At 41.2% G+C, this 18,103-nt stretch overlaps 2 protein-coding genes across 4 annotated transcripts; both read right to left on the bottom strand.

The window, feature by feature from the left end:
• Window positions 1-611: 611 nt before the first annotated feature.
• On the bottom strand, window positions 612-4,537 carry LOC146642404 (uncharacterized). Its single transcript, XM_085399490.1, has 5 exons — window positions 4,385-4,537; window positions 4,134-4,196; window positions 1,889-2,299; window positions 1,622-1,682; window positions 612-686 (listed from the first exon to the last, which is right to left on the bottom strand). Exons 1-5 carry the CDS (start codon window positions 4,484-4,486, stop codon window positions 628-630), a joined length of 696 nt encoding a protein of 231 aa, XP_085255616.1. The 5' UTR covers window positions 4,487-4,537; the 3' UTR covers window positions 612-627.
• An 8,447-nt stretch (window positions 4,538-12,984) lies between these two features.
• Window positions 12,985-16,334, bottom strand: LOC146642403 (uncharacterized). Of its 3 annotated transcripts, none has more exons than XM_085398462.1 (4): window positions 14,216-16,334; window positions 14,012-14,129; window positions 13,843-13,880; window positions 12,985-13,406 (listed from the first exon to the last, which is right to left on the bottom strand). In XM_085398462.1, the coding sequence occupies exons 1-4, from the start codon at window positions 14,315-14,317 to the stop codon at window positions 13,404-13,406; spliced, it is 261 nt and encodes an 86-aa protein (XP_085254588.1). In that variant the 5' UTR covers window positions 14,318-16,334; the 3' UTR covers window positions 12,985-13,403. The 3 variants fall into 3 exon arrangements, with proteins under 3 accessions (XP_085254588.1, XP_085254587.1, XP_085254586.1); XM_085398461.1 differs by having other exon boundaries at window positions 12,985-13,403; XM_085398460.1 differs by lacking the exon at window positions 12,985-13,406 and having other exon boundaries at window positions 13,414-13,880.
• Between the last annotated feature and the right edge of the window lie 1,769 nt (window positions 16,335-18,103).

Below are 18,103 nucleotides of genomic sequence, written 5' to 3'. Positions count from 1 at the left end.
TTATAAAAACGAGTGTCGTCAACAAGCCTTTAGGCCTTGAGTAAGTAAGTTAGTTAGTTTGACTGCGAAATCCTATTACCTTCAAAAGCACCACTGTCCTGAAAGATGGCCTTCACCAGTAAACGGAAAAACTCCCGCCTTGGCCCCCCAAGGTCAGCAGCATCTTCCTCTGTATCATGTTCATCGCTTGCAAATGTGACAAAGCATCTCACAGCTTTCTGCAAACTTGGGTCTCTTGAACTGACGCAAAGCAGTCGACCACACATTGGCTCGACTGATATGGAGTTGTCTTGTTCCTGGTGTAATGACTTTCTCACTATGAGCTCTAAGAAGACCTTCAATTTCTTCTTTGCTGAGCTTCTTAAAAGACCTATATAAAAAAGGGACAATGACAAACAGATCTTGGGGAAAAATGGAAATTTGCTGTACATTTGACTCAAGTGCACAGAGTTACAACATATAATTATGTTGTGATAGTCCATATTAAATTAGTCAGAAATGAGCAATTACCTTTGTAATTGTGTAACTGCAAAAAAATGATGCAAGTAAAGATGCAAATAAAATATTCAATTATCAAAGGTTACTTTCAAATCTTACCTTGAAATATGGTAAGTCTATCAGACTCTTCTAGGAGGCTACGCTGAATTGCCTCTTCAAGAGCTTCATCTTCCTCCAGAAAAATAGGGCTAAGTAGATAAGAGATATTAGAAATCATAAAACATGTCAGCCTTGAAGAATTTCTCACACTACATCATTAAAAAAAAAAAAAAAATTAAATGTAAATCCTAAAGTTGCAGTCATTCAGCAAAAAAACCCCAAACATGCAAATTGGAAACTTGCATCAAAACAATATCCTAAACAACATCTAAAATGAAGGATTTCTTTAACCCCTAGACAACAGCTTACACAAATTCTGCCACATTATATGGAAACATCTGCTGTCCCTCTGCCTGTCCCTCATTTTCACTCTCTTGAATGCAGCTCTCTGTTTCCTGATGCTTGGCCTCACTTTCACCTGGTGTTGTAGACAACGCATGATGCACTGAACAAAGGAAAGAAGGTCAGCATGACTTGCTTCATAATGTTAACAGCCTTTATATATCCTTATATTAGTTTAAGTGAAAGTTGGGCACATATTCCTCCTTGGCTGTAATCACCTGTGATAATTCGTAAACATTAAAATGGTAAATGGCCTGTATTTGTATAGCGCTTTTACTAGTCCCCCCTAAGGACCCCAAAGCGCTTTACACACCCAGTCATCCACCCATTCACACACTGGTGAAGGCAAGCTACAGTTGTAGCCACAGCTGCCCTGGGGCAGACTGACAGAGGCGAGGCTGCCATATCGCGCCATCGGCCCTTCTGGCCAACACCAGTAGGCGGTAGGTGAAGTGTCTTGCCTAAGGACACAACGACCGAGACTGTCCGAGCCGGGGCTCGAAACGGCAACCTTCCGATTACAAGGCAAACTCCCAACTCTTGAGCCACGATCGCCCCAATCGGACAAATTAACGATGCTCTCATCAAACAAACCCCCCAGGAATTATTACGCACTGCAGTAACAAAATCTAACTGGTCATCGAGCTTAGAACCTCACTAGGTTTTCATTCACGTCACATACCTCGTCTTCTCCGGCAGACTGGACTTTCAAAGTCACTATCAGACAGCTCTTCTGGTTCCTCCTGAGGGAAAAGAAAGCATGTTCTACATAAAATCAAATACAGTTGCACCAAATCACTGGTAACACAGAGGCACATGGCTGCACTAAAAACTGTTTACACCTGCTGAAACTGCAATATTAATTAATACAATTAATAAAATTATATTAAGGGAACAGACTCACTTTTTAGACAATAAATATTTCTGCACTGCAATATAAAATGTTTACCTGTGCAGGTTTTTGTATCCCTGCCATTATATAGAGGCAGGTGGTGGAACAAATCGAGCCAACTTCTTTCTTGCTAGAAACATTTGGTTTCATTAGTCGTTTACATCCTCTAATTGTACTCAAATACTCAAAAGGGAATGTCTGGCCAGTTGACAGTGCAAATGTTCTTCTGAAGATTGCTGTTATTTCTTCTCTAAGTTGTGCTTCAGACCAGTCAGATGTAAAGGAGATCTTCCCAATAAGGCCATCTTGTGCTAGTTTTGCTCGTGAATCTCCTCTCGGTATGAGAAACGTTGATGCTGAAGACAAGGGCAAGCACACAACATCTTTTGTATAGTGTTTGCAGGTCTTGTTTTTTCTCACAAAATGTGAGCGCGTAGCATGAGCTTGAGGAACTGATGGAAGAGGAACCTGAAATGAATTCAAACACAGATACAGATAGATACCTATGCATTACAATACATCCGTAAGGTTTCTGTTATCTGTTCATTAAAAACAAACAAACAAACTGTAGACTCAGACCATCTTACTATTGTCTACCCATTACACAGAAAACTGAACCTTTTGTATCTTGTAGATTAGCATTTGGTGATTGTTGGTCAAGTTGGTGATTCAGTTCCCAGGTGCTCTAATCTAGAGCTCCCAATGAGTTTATCCGACTATGACTGTGTGCGAATGTTGGACAGAAAAAGTGCTTGTATTAATCTGTGCATGTGAATGGGTAAATGAGATCTGTTGTATAAAGTTCTTTGAGCACTCAATTAGAGTAGCAAAGGCCTGCAATTAGGTCAGTGTGTATTTGGACCCTAACAAGTTTTATTTTGTTGCCCGTTTACTGAAACATATTCCAATCAAAATTATATCATGGACATGATGTGCAGACTCAGCTTTAATTTAGGGTATCCATATTAAAATGATGATGTCATTACCAATTAAGCAGATAAAAGGCCTGGAATTGATTTGAGACGCATTTTGAAAATTTTACTGTGAACAGACAACATGCGGTCAAAGAGAACATAACAGAAAAAAGAAAATTAAGAAATTAATACAGCCACTACAGTGACCATCAAAACGATGAAAAATATTGACGTAAAATTTATTTTGCGACACCACAGAACAAATGATAGCGTATAATATGAAATGATAGATGTTTTCATATTGTCATATCGAACAGCCCTAATACAGAGGGTTCACTGCAAGGTGCAAGCCACTCATAAGCCTCAAGAATAGAAAGGCTAGAATGGACTTAACAAAAAAAAAAAAAAAAAAAAAACATCTAGTAAAAGCCAGCTAAATTTTGGAAAAACATTCTTTGGACAGATAAAACCAAGATCAACCTCTACCAGAATGATGGCAAGAAAAAAGTATGGAGAAGGGTGGAACGACTCATGATCCAAAGCATACCACATCATCTGTAAAACATGGCAGAGGCAGTGTGATGGTTTGGGCGTGCATGGCTGCCAGTGGCACTGGTAGTGTTTACTGAATATGTGACACAGGACTGAAGCAGCTGAATGTGTTCAGAGACATACTTGTCTGCTTAAGTCCAGCTAAAAGTAGTCACATTGATTGGGCAGCATTTAATAATAAAGATGGAAGTTGACCCAAAACATACAGTCCAAGCACCCCATGACTTTAATAAAGTAAAGAAATAGAATATTCTTGAATGGCCAAGTCAGTCACTGGATTTTAACCCAATTGAGCACACATTTCAGTTGTTGAAGACTAAATTTAGGACAGAAAGGCCCACAAACAAACAGCAACTGAAAGCCAATGCAGTAAAGGCCTGGCAGAGCCTTAGTAAGGAGGAATGCCAGCACCTGGTGGTGTCCATGACTTCAAGACTTCAGGCTGTCATTGCCAACAAAGGGTTTTGAATAAAGTAATAGAAATTATCATTTTATTTTCAGTTATTTAATTTGTCTAATTACTTTAGAGCCTCTGAAATGATAGGATTGTGTTTACAAATTAATTTTTCCCTCTCACATTTTTATGCATTCATTTAGTCCAACCCACTGAATTAAAACTTAAAGTCTGCACTTCAACTGCATTGGAGTAGTTTCATTTTTAATTCATTCTGGTAATGTACAGAAGCAACATTAGAAAATGTGTCTGTATCCAACTACTTATGAACCTGACTGTATATCAAAACCAGTCAGCTAAGATAAGATAACATACCTTTATTAGTCCCACAAGGGGAAATTTCATGATAAATGAATTAAATGATATGTGTAAGAAGGCCTACCGAGCAGTATGGTATCCCAGTGGAGACGGCAGGTCTACTTGGTCCAGGTGCATTGCTGGATTCCTAAGGAAACATTTACATCAAGAACGACTGTTACCTACCTACCAAATAAATAAATAGAGTTGTATGATGTTCGATCTCTGTCTGCTGCCTACCAAATGAAATAATTGAGGACTAGCTAAGTAATTTAGCTTTGCTAGTTTTGCTAACACTGCTATCAACCCGTCCAAAATGCTATAAAATAAACTTACCAAGTGCTGCGGCGTTTGTGAGGTCGAGGGTGCATTACCGCTGAATCGTTGGATGGCCGACAAAACGGCTCTTCCAATGTTTTCAGCTAAATCGCTGGACATGCTGGTAGGGAATAGTCGAAGCAGCTCATGGCAGTCAAAAGTGACCGTAAGAGGAGCACAAACACAGAACCTGACCGCGACCGGCACACTTTAGCGCGGGAGGTTTTCTTGAAGCTTTTATTTTGGTATTTCCGTTGACCCGTACAATAAATTTGCATATTAGCTAAATATTTAGTTTCCCGTAACATTTAGATTTAACATTTAACATTTAGATTTATATATAACATTTAGATTTAACATTTAACATTTAGATTTATATATAATATTTACATTTAACATTTACATTTAAATATAATATTTACATTTAACATTTAACATTTAGATTTAACATTTAGCATTTAGATTTAACATTTAAAATCCTGTTTTAAATATGAAAAGTTACAAATATTTTACTAAATGTTGTAAAAAATGACTCGAAAAAACATGTTTTTGTAAGATTTAGAGCTAAATGTGGAAAAATGTTGCTGTTAATTTCGGCATGTTTCAGTTTACAAACGGCGCCCCATAATCATATGACCCCCTATGAGCAAGCACTTTGGTGACATTGGGAAGGAAAAACTCCCTTTTAACAGGAAGAAATCTCCAGCAGAACCAGGCTCAGGGAGGGGCGGGACCATCTGCTGTGACCGGTTGGGGTGAGAGAAGGAAGACAGGATAAAGGACATGCTGTGGAAGAGAGCCAGAGATTAATATCACACATCTCGTGAGCAATCTCAGCCCATTCTTCTTTGGCAAGCTCCTCTAGATTTGATGGTCTTCTGGTATGGACCTTTACTCTTTATATTTTCAATGGGATCAAAGTCAGGGCTTTGCACATTACACTCAGTAACATTCACTTTGGTCTTCTGGAGGTAGTTCTTCATCAGAAGCAATGCATGTTTTGGGTTGTCTTGTTGGAAGACAAAGTGATGACCGAGACCCAGTTTTGCTGCCAACTTCTTAAGGTTTACTTTCAAAACCTTAACATGTCCTTCTTTCTTCATGATTCCTTTTACCGAGTCCAGATGTACTGAAAGAACCCCAGGGCATAATTCTCCCACCACCATGTTTCAACGTGGGGAAAGGGTTCTTTTATACACCTGTCCCTTGTTTCTCCAAACATAAACAACATTTTTATGAACAAATAGCTTTAGTTTTGTTTCATTTGACCAAAGCACCTCATTCCAGTTTGAATAATCTTTCTCCAGTTGTTTTTAGCTTACTTCAGTCTGAGCTGAGGATGTCTCTTCTGCAAAAGTCGAGATTTTCTTTAACCTCACGGTTATTTGCTTTGAGGCCACAATTGCTCAGTTGGCTAAGTCATTCATTAGTATCTTGGCAGTTGTCCTGGGGTCTTTAGGCACATCTCTCTTTAGTTTTCTTTTTCAGTGTTTTGCTTCCTAGCTTTTCCAGGCTTGTTCTGTACTGTGTGACTCTCTTTGAATTTTTTTGATGATACTTCTAACTCCAGTTCTTGACGCTCGGAAACTCTGTGATAACTTTGAATATCCATGTCCCAAGCACCAACAAAACAACAGGCACATAATCCTGGTTCATAACAAATGATCTCCCCAAGGTAATCAGCATCTTAGACTATCTGATTCATACCATTCATACCACAAAAAGGAATGAACCGAAATAATTAAGTAATTAATTAAAGACATTTTAGATTTAACAAGACAAGTTTTTACTGCTTTAAAAAGCAAACAAATAAAAAAAAAAGTAGATTCATGCAGAGACAGTATCTTCGGGAATGGCTCAGGAGCTCACTGTAAATAATGTTTGGTCTTTTTCTACACACACACGCGCCAGCTGTTAGATTTCAGGTTTAAGATCGAGTCGTTTGTAATGACGCAGCTAGCCTCTGGATAAATTGTGCACTCCATCTGAATCTGAAACAGTTCCCAGCAATTTCTAACAGAAGACTTCACCATTATAGGAAACCACGATGAATTTTCTTCAGCTTCTTCTGATTTATCTTAACTGCCGTTCTGTTTCCAGAAAGAATCAGGCGTAAAACCTGCGCTTACACTGCATTATTTTCATACAGCTGCTCCCTCACACTGCATATCCCTCTCATGGGTTGTGCTCCTTTCCAAGCCTCCAGTTTGTATTGCTCTTGGCAGGTAATTGATGAAATGAACTGATTGCATCTTTGTATATAAATTAACTTTAACTTTTCATCCCCATGGGTGCATTTTTGCAATACATCAAATTAATTTGCCTGGTGGCTTTCAGTCATAAAACTGACACCAGGCCTCTGTGATAAACCTAATCAATAGCTTTTTGATGTCAAAAGAGGGTTTTGCACTGGTGCAGCCCACGAATCTGAATCTGGCTCTAGACGTCATGACAACAGCTTTGATTACTCATTTTGTTTTTAACTTTGAGCTAACTAAATATTTTTATTTCCTCTCCTGGTGAAAAAACAGTGGCGGAACATCGCTGTGACTGTGGAAAGACTACACCTCTGATGAGGACAGTTTGTTTTACTGTCCTCCTACCTTGGCCTCATCTACTGCCAGACTGTGGGTCTCTGAAGGATTTAAAACGCTGACAGCCAAGAAGCCATTACAGCTCACTGAGAGGATAGCCAGCAAATTGGTTGGCTCACAGGAGCAGTAAATAAGCTGGAGGAGACCCTTGTTTTTCACCTTGTCAATAGGGCCTTAAGGCAGTGATGTCTTCAGTCAGAATTTAAATTTGTTCACAAGTCAGGGGAAAAAGAAAGAAGAAAGTTCAATTAGACTTGGCTTCAGGTTAGAGAGAGCATAAAGATGCCGGCTCCGAGGTCGCAGTTGGAGGTTATATTCTCATTATGAGCTCACGGGGTGTCTTCACTCAAACACTCACTCTTACTAAAAGTTTGTTATGCTTTCAACAGATCTGTTGAAGTATCATCTTCACTTGAATTATTAAATCAATTTTAAACATACAAGCCTGACCTTTAAAAGGCAAAAGGCAGCTGGTGAAAACTGAGCTACATGACATTTGTTTGGTGATTACTTTAGTTTTCTGAAGAGTTGTACAGTGACTCTGTACTTTGTGTCTTGAAAAAACTGTAATGGGACAGGATCATATAAAAAACTGCTTAGGTTACACACCTTTTTTTTCTCTGTCTTGATCAAGCACTGGGAGAGCCATAAAAGTGAAATTACAGCAGTCACTGTAAAATAAATTCTTACTTGAAAATGTATCATTAACCCAAGGGGAAGTGAAAAGGAGTTACACTATTACATGTGCCTAATTTAATCTTTTAATGATGGCAGTCATTACTGTTAAAGCTTTTCATTATCATAATCATTATTACAGCAGCAATAACAGAGTGACTGTGGCTACAGGGACGGCAAAGGGCCTGAAATAGAGCAGACAGGATGTAATGACCTAAATTTGTTAGCCATTAATAAGAGTGTGAGAAGCACAACACATCAAAAGGCATGAAAATTTGGTCCAGTCACAGGTAAAAATTGATGACGCACAGAGCAGAGAGGCAGGTGTGGAGAAGTGCCAATGCCCAAAAAAAATGCCTGGAGATTTAAAAAACTGAGTGGGCTGGGCTCCAAAACTTTTTTTTATTTATTTTTTTACATATTTAGTATAGTTCATATTTAAAGTTGATGTTGAGTTACACTTTGTTTATAATGAATATCAGTTTCCAATTTCTATGTTTATTTAATAAATCTATCAAGCAAACAAAAACATTCTGGACCAATAACACATCAATGTCCATCTTAGTATGGAAAATCATTATTTGATCCATTACAAACTAGCAAGAATTTGGCTTAAGCAAACAATCTAGCAACTTACGGATAAACAGTTACCAAGCCAGCTTTCACAGTTAATTGCACCACTTTGTTGAAGGGTATTTAATTACACTCCTAACATGTCTACATCATTAACATCACCACCACAGAAAGACCAAAGAGCTGTCTAAGGATGCCAGGGAAAAGATTGGTGACTTTCAAAAGGTTGGAATGGGCTGCAAGAACATCAGCAAGCAGCTGGTTGAGAAAATGACAGCTGTTATAGTACAACTGTTCACAAATGGAAGAGAAAATTACTGTCAGTCACTCTCATTCTGAGGCCCCACAAAAATTCCAATAGCTTTCCTGACTAACATAATTTTCTTAACTTTACTTGGAAATGTACCTACCGAGAATGCACCAAGTGATTATCTCTTATCTCTCAGTTGGTGTGTTAAAAGTAGAACTGTTGAGCTAGTTAATAGGTATGCCCTCATTGTCATCTGTTGTGATTTTATTTTGAAAGGATGCTTCCTGTTATGCTGCAGAGTATACACAGAGTTCAGTAAACAAAGTCACCTTTTGGTGTGAATGTTCCGGTAAAAGCCGATGCTCCACGTGTGATTATTCCTCCGTCTAGATAATAAGTATCTTCAAAATTCATGCAGATTCTGCTGGAAGACCCATCTCTGCTAACAGGTTATGGGCCCAGGAAAATATTGAAGCTACGCCAGGGGAAAGTGTCACGGTCCCCGTGTCTCTCTGGTTGGCCCACGCTGGCTACAGGTTTTGTTGTTGTTAGTTTTAGTTTTTTGTCTCTCCTCCTCCTCTCTGCCTGGGTGGAGCTCATTACGGGCTCTCACTCTTGGCCCACGCACCCCTGTGGATGGTGTCCACCTGCGGCTGATCTGGCTGATTTCCCCAGCTGCTATTTAAGGCAGTGGCACAGAGCAGCTCACCGCTGGAACGTCGAACCACCTGAGTTCGTGCTCGCGGCATATTCAAAGAAGAATCGCTTACACGTGTTTTATGTTGTGGAACTAACCTTGACCTTCTGTCTGTAGATTCTGGACCGAATCACCGGACCTGTCCAAGTGGGGCAGTGTGTGGAGTGTTGGGGCGAGTGCGGCTGAAGAGGAGAAAGTTTACCACCAGAAAAGTCGCAAAGTACAGCGTGTTCGGTGAGGCTTAGCCAGAGCATGCTGCTATAAACAGAGGTGCAGTTACTGTAGAAGCAATACTCATCGAGAGTCGACTTGCAGGAGACGACAACGGAACGATGAAGCGCGCACAGCCTCGGAGGAGGGCGGCAACGCAGAGAGCGACGACACCTATGTCTTCCGGATGAGCAATGACTACGCGGAACCTCAACAGCAACAGGACATCAGGACCAAAGGCCTGATGGTGGATACTGCCGCAACATCACACATCCTGAATGATAAAACAGCGTTCAAGAAATTTAATGACGACTTCCAACCGGGAACACACTGTGTGGAATTAGCTGATGGCACCAGGTGTAAAGGAGTAGCTGAAGGCAGAGGAGAAGCAGAGGTGTGCTTGATTGACAGCCGAGGGAGACAGTGTAAAACAACACTGAAAGACGCTCTATACATTCCCTCATTTCCACAGAATATCTTCTCTGTGAGAGCAGCCACCGTGAATGGAGCTACTATCATCTTTAAGAAAGGAAGGAACGTCCTTCAACACAGAGACGGTACATAGTTCTACATCCATGAGCACAACAGACTTTATTACCTTGAAACTGTAAGTGAGTATGATGAGAAGTGTAATAATTGTCTTAATGTGCAGACATGGCACGAAATTTTGGGACATTGCAATCATAGTGACATTCTGAAGTTACAAAATGTGGTTGAAGGTATGAAAATCAAGGGGAAAACAGACAACCAAAGTTTGAACTGTGAGGTGTGTATCCAGGGAAAATTTGTCCAGTCTAGGAATAGAAACCCTGACAGAAGAGCCGAGAAACCTCTCGAGCTGGTACATACGGATCTAGCAGGGCCGATAGATCCAGAATCATGAGATGGACACAGATATGCATTATTGTTTACAACAAAAGTGAAACAATGCAAGCAACTGAAATCTTTTTGGCCGATACAGCCCCACACGGGAAGGTAAAGTGTATCAGGTCAGACAACGGCACAGAGTTCATGGCAAAGAGTTACCAGGCATTGTTAAACAAACATGGAATAAGACATGAAACTTAATAAGTATCTTCATATTCATGCAGATTCTGCTGGAAGACCCGTCTCTGCAAACAAGAACAAATGGGCAAGTGGATGAATTGATTTGAGTAAGTCTGACAAGGGCCAAATTGAAATGGCTACACAACTGGGTCATAGCGTCTCCAAAACTGTTAGGATGCCTGGGTCTTTGACCCAGAGGTTTGAGTTTATTATATCATTTATCATTTCTAGTCTTTGGTCTCTTTGTCTGTGTTCTGTCTTATGGTTTACGTCTCGGTTCCTTCTGTTGCAGTGCCTGCGTGTGAGTCTGTGTCTTTAGTTCAATCTGTGTTGTTTCCTGTTTTATTTTGAAGGCCCATGTCTGATGTTAATGTATCTGGTTTTGCTTCCCCTATTTCGTTAGGCCTGATTTGCCCCAGCTGTGTTTCCCCCCTGTTACTCATTCCCTGATTGCTCCCTCTGTGTATTTAAGCCTTGTGTTTCAGCTTGTTGGTGTTGTGATCTACCCCAATCTAGCTGTGTGTTCTGTCTGCGTAAGTGCATTTTATAGTCCTAGTTTTGTTGCCCTTTGAGTTCAGCATTAAAGCTGTTTTGAGTTCACGTTCTGCCTCTGAGTGTCTGCACATTGGGTCCTCCTACTACCACTCCTGCCTGCACACAGCCCGCACATTAGTGATGGGCAGATGAAGCTTCATGAAGCACTGAAGCTTTTCATCCAATTGGTTCACTCCAGCGCAAAGCTTCTTGAAGCTTCATTTGCTCTAGTAGGACACCTACTGGACGTAAAAATATTAGTTGGCATGAATTTGAAGAGTGTGGACTTTTGCACACAGCCTGTAAATGTCAACAACAAAAGGAGTGTGTAAAACATGTATATTGTAGTGGTGGCAGTATACTGTGTATATTTATACTGGCAGTATGGAAAATGATTATTTGGAAATGCTTAAAATGGAAATGATCATTTACTGTGAGGTGTGGTTGGAGTGTGGACAGTGGTTGTGCTTTTGTAACGTTGAGGTATGGACAGCTACACACTGAGCCTCAGTCCTGCCTGTTCACATTTTATTCTGTAAAAACTACATTTTCACTGCTTTTATGACCTTTTTAGTGGGGAAAACATAGCTAGGATTTAATGATTTAGCAAATCTTTTAAATCCTTTGTCTTCCACAATGCTAAATGGCTGGGAGTCCTCGATCACCATGCTAACCAGGTCTTCATCTATTTGAGATTATTGTCTTTCCTCAGGAGAACAAAGACAAAGCACAAATATAAATATAAATATCACACACATAACTTATAACAGCTGTATAATATTGTTATATCATTTAGTAACATTACTGCATGCTATATTATCATGGCATTTGATGGCTCACCTGGTCTTGCTCCACAATCGGTGTTCCTCTTATTCTCATGCAAAGCTCTGTAGTGCCTAAGCATGGATGAGGTGTTGTTGTTATATCCCAGCTCCCTGGCACATAGCAAAGACTTCACCTTGTACAAAAGTAAAGCCGCTTAACATAAATTGTATTGCACCATCAGTATTATGAAAATACATCTTCTGTAGAAATTTACATACCTTGTTGGGAGGAATAAAATCAAAATGTTCCCACACAGGGGAGGACATCCTCCTCTTCTTAGCTGGCTCCATTCTCTCCTGACCTTCTCTCCTCACTCTCATAAACCTCCAAACTGTCTCCAAACTGTCTCCAAACTCTCACTAACCGCAACTCTCCATCAAACACCCACATTTTTGAATGAAGTCTGGGGGGTTTATATCTGTCATAGCTCGCGGCAAAGTTCGAACCCCTTCATGAACCAGTCACGTGGTACAGCCGGGCAGCGAGGCTTCGGACGTCATCATTTTCAGGTCCTCCCATAAATGAAGCAAGCCTCGATACGCGCATTGCGGAAACGCCCCCTCAATTACTCGACACAAGCTTCGAAGCCTCGATACAGAACGTCACATCACTACCGCACATAACATATACTGCGGCTCTTCTGTGGTGTATCTAGCAAAAGTTGTCCATGGAAGAAATGACGGTGAACCAGCAATGGGATCATGGGTGGCCAACCCTCACTGATGCAGGTGAGGAGTGAAGGCTGGCCCGTGTGGTCCAGTCCAACAGACGAGCTACTTTAGCTCAAATTGCAGAGAAAGTCAATCAGTGCATCACAGTTTGTGGGATAAAGGGATTCATAGACACAGTTGGCATATGTGAATCTCCTGCTGTTTGCCTCCAGCAACACAGCAGGAGATTCACATTTACAACATCCATTTTTTAATGCACAACAAATTATGAACATTGAAAGCCCTGTTCTGGAAATCATTAGCATGCGTCTCCTGTAGTTTAATGTACAAGTGCAACAGAAAACAGAAATTATAGTTTATGTCAGTGCGAAACCCAGTGAAAGGTAGAACTTTACTCATATCTATTATATGTGCAATCATAAAAAGAAGAGCTTTTATTTCCTTAGAAATGTCATGGGCATAAACTCATTATGTATTTGACTGAAGGTGCGGAGGAACTGGGAGAGCTGCCAATTTCAGCGTAAAACATACATCTTATTAAAATTACTACACTCAGAACTTGCAGATATTTTATTGTGTATTTAATTTTGTGGAAAGCACAAAACAGAGCTCTTAAACTTTTATTTGTATTTATTAATTCAATTATTTATTTTACATTGAATTAGATTGCACTGACGAATTCTAGTGTTTGGTCACCTTCGCTACATCTACATCTAAATACTTGTTATACATGTTAATTTACTGCAGAGGGTTGCTGTCTAATGGTCCTCATGTCCAAACAAATATAGCTGTGTGTGATGGCTGCACTTACAGCCACACAGTGGTAATACCCACCATGTTAGTGTAGAGGCTTATAAGTAGTGATGGGCAGATGAAGCCCCATGAAGCACTGAAGCTTTTCATCCAATTGGTTCACCCCAACGCGAAGCTTCATGAAGCTTCATTTGCTCTAGCAGGACACCTACTGGACGTAAAAATAATAGCTGGCATGAATTTGAAGAGTGTGGCATTTTGCACACAGCCTGTAAATGTCAACAACAAAAGGAGTGTGTAAAACATGTATATTGTAGTGATGGCAGTATACTGTGTATATTTATAGTGGCAGTATGGGAAATGATTATTTGGAAATGCTTGAAATGGAAATTATCATTTACTGTGAGGTGAGGTGTGGTTGGGGTGTGGACAGTAGTTGTGCTTTTGTAACGTTGAGGTATGGACAGCTACACACTGAGGCTTTGAGCCTCAGTCCTGCCTGTTCACATTTTATTCTGTAAAAACTAAATTTTCACTGCTTTTACGTCCTTTTTAGTGGGGAGAACATAGCTGGGATTTAATGATTTAACAAATCTTTTGAATCCTTTGTCCTCCACAATGCTAAATGGCTGGGAGTCCTCAATCACCATGCTGACCAGGTCTTCATCTATTTGAGATTGTTCTCCTGAGGAAAGACAATAAAGACAAAGCACAAATATAAATATCACACACGTAACTTATAACAGTTGTATAATATTGTTATATCATTTAGTAACATTACTGCATGCTATATTATCATTGCATTTGATGGCTCACCTGGTCTTGCTCCACAATCGGTGTTCCTCTTATTCTCATGCAAAGCTCTGTAGTGCCTAAGCATGGATGAGGTGTTGTTGTTATATCCCAGCTCCCTGGCACATAGCAAACACTTCACCTTGTACAAAAGTCAAGACAGCTCAACATAAATTGTATTGCACCATCAGTATCATGACAATACATCTTCTGTAGAAATTTACATACCTTGTTGGGAGGAATAAAATCAAAATGTTCCCACACAGGGGAGGACATCCTCCTCTTCTTAGCTGGCTCCATTCTCTCCTGACTTTCTCTCCTCACTCTCATAAACCTCCAAACGGTCTCCAAACTCTCTCTAACCGCAACTCTCCATCAAACACCCACATTTTGAATGAAGTCTGAGGGGTTTATATCGCTGTCATATCTCGCGGCAAAGTTCGAACCACTTCATGAACCAGTCACGTGGTACAGCCGGGCAGCGAGGCTTCGGACGTCATCATTTTCAGCTCCTCCCATAAATGAAGCAAGCCTCGATACGCGCTTCGCGGAAACGCCCCCTCCATTACTCGACACACGCTCCGAAGCCTCGATACAGAACGTCCCATCACTACTTATAAGTAACATTGCATTCACATTTCTTTCTTTAAATATAGGAATTTATTTACAGGACAATAAATAACTGGTTTTGGTTTAGTTAATTCGTATATCCACATAACGCTGCATTCTAAAATAAGTGCGCACATTTTAGTTTACACTGTTATGTATGATTAATCTTTTGTTTTCTGAGTTACCTTAGTTGCAGCTGTTCCAGTCCCTTGATTAAGGAGCCAAGAGGTGGAAAAGGGGCGGAGCGAGCTTTAAAGGAAGGCTACAAATTGGTTCACGCCATAACTCAGGACCATGGGGGGGAATTGGAGTTCATTATGTTTGGTTTAGTTAGGTTTTGTGTGTTTTACCCCTTTTCCTGTTTTTGTGGGCTGATCAGCCACTATTTAAGTTTCCCCTTTGTCTCATTAAGTTAGGTCAGTTTGTTTGAGTTATCAGTTGTGTTGTTAACTTTGAGTAGAGTTTTGTTAGTTTGACCTCTTTTATGGGCCCAAGATTTTGATTCTTTTTGCATGAGTTAACCAATTATGTTTTTTGGGTTAAATAAAAAAATCATTTTTTGGACTTTAACCTGTGCCTAAGTTTCCTTCACTGCTCGGTCCATCACAAGTGGTGTCAGGAGTGGGATCAGCAGTTGAAGGCACAGGATTTTTTTTTTCTCTTTTTTTCCCCTCTTCACTCATCAAGCCATGCACAGAATGGGAAGGAGTGGCAGAGGAGCAAAAGGAGATTGTCAAAACCAGCCAGTTGGAGTGGTAGAGCAAGTAGAAGGAGGAGAGGAAAATGGAGCCTCTGGAGGGGTGGATAGTACTGAGAGCCAAGGTAAGGAGCTGACAATGTCAGAACTGATTTCCATGCTTCGTTCTCATATGGGTCAGCAGGAGGCCCAGGAAGCAAGAAGAAGGGAGGAGTTTACCCGCCAGGAACAGCGCTTTAGAGCACTGCAACATCAGTTTCAGCTGTTGCAGGTAGAAGTGCAAGCTCGTACCTCCCCGGTCCCTGAGCCTCAAATGGAGGTCTCTGAGCCTCAAATGGAGGAACCTGAACAACCAGAGGTAGAGTCCTTTGAAGAGGAGGATCCTCCCTGTGCTGGCTCCAGTAATGAGCAAATACATCCTCAGTCAGGTCAGTCTCGCTTTTATGAACCCAGGCTGGAAAAATTGACAGAGGAGGATGATATTGAACATTTTTTAACAACATTTGAACGCATGGCTGTAGTTTGCCGGTGGCAAAAAATGGACTGGGTTTTTCATCTGATTCCTTTACTCACTGGCAAAGCAAGAGGTGCGTATGTTCATATGGATATGGATGACTCTCTAGACTATGACAAAGTTAAAGCAGCTATCCTTCAAAAATATGACATTAATCCTGAGACATATAGACTGAGATTCCGTTCACTGGAGGTAAAACCTGATGAGAATCCAAAAGAACTATATGCAAGATTGAAAGAGTTATATGAGAAGTGGGTGAAGCCAAAAGGAAAAACGGTGCATGAGGTTAGTGAAATATTAATTTTAGAACAATACTTGAGAATGCTGTCTCCTGAGTTACAGATATGGATTAAAGAACGCAATCCAAACTCTGCAGCGGCGGCTGCAGAGCTGGCTGATGTGTTTGTGGCAGCACGGAGAAAAGGACAGCCATGGAGCCACACAGCATGGAAAATGACAGGTGGTTCAAAATCTGTCCCTCACTACCAGAAAGCAGGGGTGAGTAAACCTCCAAAGAGCCAGTCTGTCAATATGCCGTCAAGACCTCCACCCAAGACTGTGATTTGTTATTTGTGTGGGATGGAGGGCCACACAAAACCTATGTGCCCAAAGGATTCTACAAAAATAACTCAGATGTGTTTTGTGCCCCGACAAAGTGTGGAGCCTAAAGTGGAGTTTGAGACTGGTTTCAAAATGACCTTAGTTGAGGTTGATGGGAAACCATTAAAGGCCCTTGTTGACTCCGGAAGTACTCAGACTCTTGTGCACCGAGACTTTATACCCGCAAATAAAGTTAATGTGGAGACAATCCCTGTTCGCTGCATTCATGGAGATGAGAGATCATATCCAACAGCAGATCTGTACATCAAGGTACAAGGACAAACGTATATTCTAAATATTGGTGTTGCAGAGAATCTGCCATTTCCAGTAGTGCTGGGTCGAGATCTGCCTGTGTTGTTTGACTTGCTGAATCCTAGTCATACATGCAATGTTGCAGTAACAAGAGCTCAAGCTAAGAAGAAAGAGGAGTCCCTACACCCACTCCGTGCCTTGCCCTTCTATGATGCGGACATAGAGACTGCACCCGGGAAGTCTCGTAAGTCACGTGGACAGAGAAGGCAAGAGAAGTTTCTACATACTGCTGTTCGAGAAGCTCCTAGCATAGAGCCTGAGTTACCTTTGGGTTTCAAAATCCCTGTTAATATTATTGAAATGCAACATGACGATCCATCTCTAACATCTCTGTTCCAGAAAGCTGCAGAGAGGAGCCAAGGGACTGAGCAAGAATTGAACAGCAAGGGGGAGTTTCTGCTGAAAGATGGCATTCTGTATCGTCAGCAGGGTTCAGCATTGCAGTTGGTGGTTCCTAGAGCAGTCCAGAAGGTGGTGCTCTCCTTAGGACACTCCATTCCATGGGCTGGCCACTTGGGAAAGCACAAAACCATGGCCCGCATTAGAAAATATTTTTATTGGCCTGGTGTGCGCTCAGATGTAACACTGTTCTGTAAAAGCTGCCCTCAGTGCCAGAAGTCTTCTCTTAAAATCTCCTCCAGAGCTCCTCTCCAGTCTCTACCAATTATAAGCACTCCATTTGAAAGGCTAGGAATGGACATTGTTGGTCCTCTAGAAAGGAGCAAGGCAGGCAACCGTTACATGCTGGTTGTGACAGATTACGCTACAAAGTATCCAGAGGTCTTTCCTTTGAGATCAATAAAAGCCAAAGCAGTCGCCTTCTGTCTCATACAGTTCTTCTCAAGGGTTGGTTTTCCTCGTGAGATTCTTACTGACCGTGGCACTAACTTTATGTCCACTTTGTTGAAACAGGTGTACCAGCTCCTTGGGATTAAGAGCCTGAGGACAACGCCATACCACCCTCAGACAGATGGCCTAACAGAGCGCTTCAATCAGACTCTGAAACAAATGTTACGAAAATTTGTCAATGAAACTGGTACAGACTGGGATCAGTGGCTGCCCTACCTCCTCTTTGCATATAGAGAAGTACCCCAGGCTTCTACAGGTTTTTCACCTTTCGAACTATTGTATGGCCATGAGGTACGAGGCCCCTTGTCTCTTCTAAGGGAGACTTGGGAGGGTGACCAAGAAAGATCACAGGCTGTCAATGTTGTCTCTTATGTTGTCCAGATGCGGGAACGGTTGGAGAAGATGACGGAGCTGGCCCAAGCCCACAAAGCGGAAGCACAGCAGCACCAGAAGGCCTGGTACGACCAGTCAGCTCGGCAAAGATCCTTCAGTCCTGGTGAGAAGGTGCTGGTGCTTCTTCCAAGTGATGACAGTA

The sequence above is a fragment of the Rhamphochromis longiceps genome, linkage group LG23 (assembly GCF_057381845.1).
Source record: "Rhamphochromis longiceps isolate RC_006_pf linkage group LG23, R_longiceps_female_GT1.1, whole genome shotgun sequence".
Classification (NCBI taxonomy): Eukaryota; Metazoa; Chordata; class Actinopteri; order Cichliformes; family Cichlidae; genus Rhamphochromis; species Rhamphochromis longiceps.
This window is presented reverse-complemented; position numbering and strand designations above follow the sequence as displayed.

What these genes read in the sequence shown, in the direction of transcription:
- LOC146642403 (XM_085398460.1), bottom strand. Translation starts at nt 14,317, where the DNA reads ATGAGAGTGAGGAGAGAAAGTCAGGAGAGAATGGAGCCAGCTAAGAAG. An exon ending in ATTTTATTCCTCCCAACAAG is followed by an intron (nt 14,130 to 14,215) that starts GTATGTAAATTT and finishes CTTTTGTACAAG; the next exon opens with GTGAAGTGTTTGCTATGTGC. An exon ending in CGATTGTGGAGCAAGACCAG is followed by an intron (nt 13,881 to 14,011) that starts GTGAGCCATCAA and finishes GTCTTTCCTCAG; the next exon opens with GAGAACAATCTCAAATAGAT.
- LOC146642404 (XM_085399490.1), bottom strand. Translation starts at nt 4,486, where the DNA reads ATGTCCAGCGATTTAGCTGAAAACATTGGAAGAGCCGTTTTGTCGGCC. An exon ending in CTGGGATACCATACTGCTCG is followed by an intron (nt 2,300 to 4,133) that starts GTAGGCCTTCTT and finishes AATTCATTTCAG; the next exon opens with GTTCCTCTTCCATCAGTTCC. An exon ending in AGTCTGCCGGAGAAGACGAG is followed by an intron (nt 687 to 1,621) that starts GTATGTGACGTG and finishes TTATCTACTTAG; the next exon opens with CCCTATTTTTCTGGAGGAAG.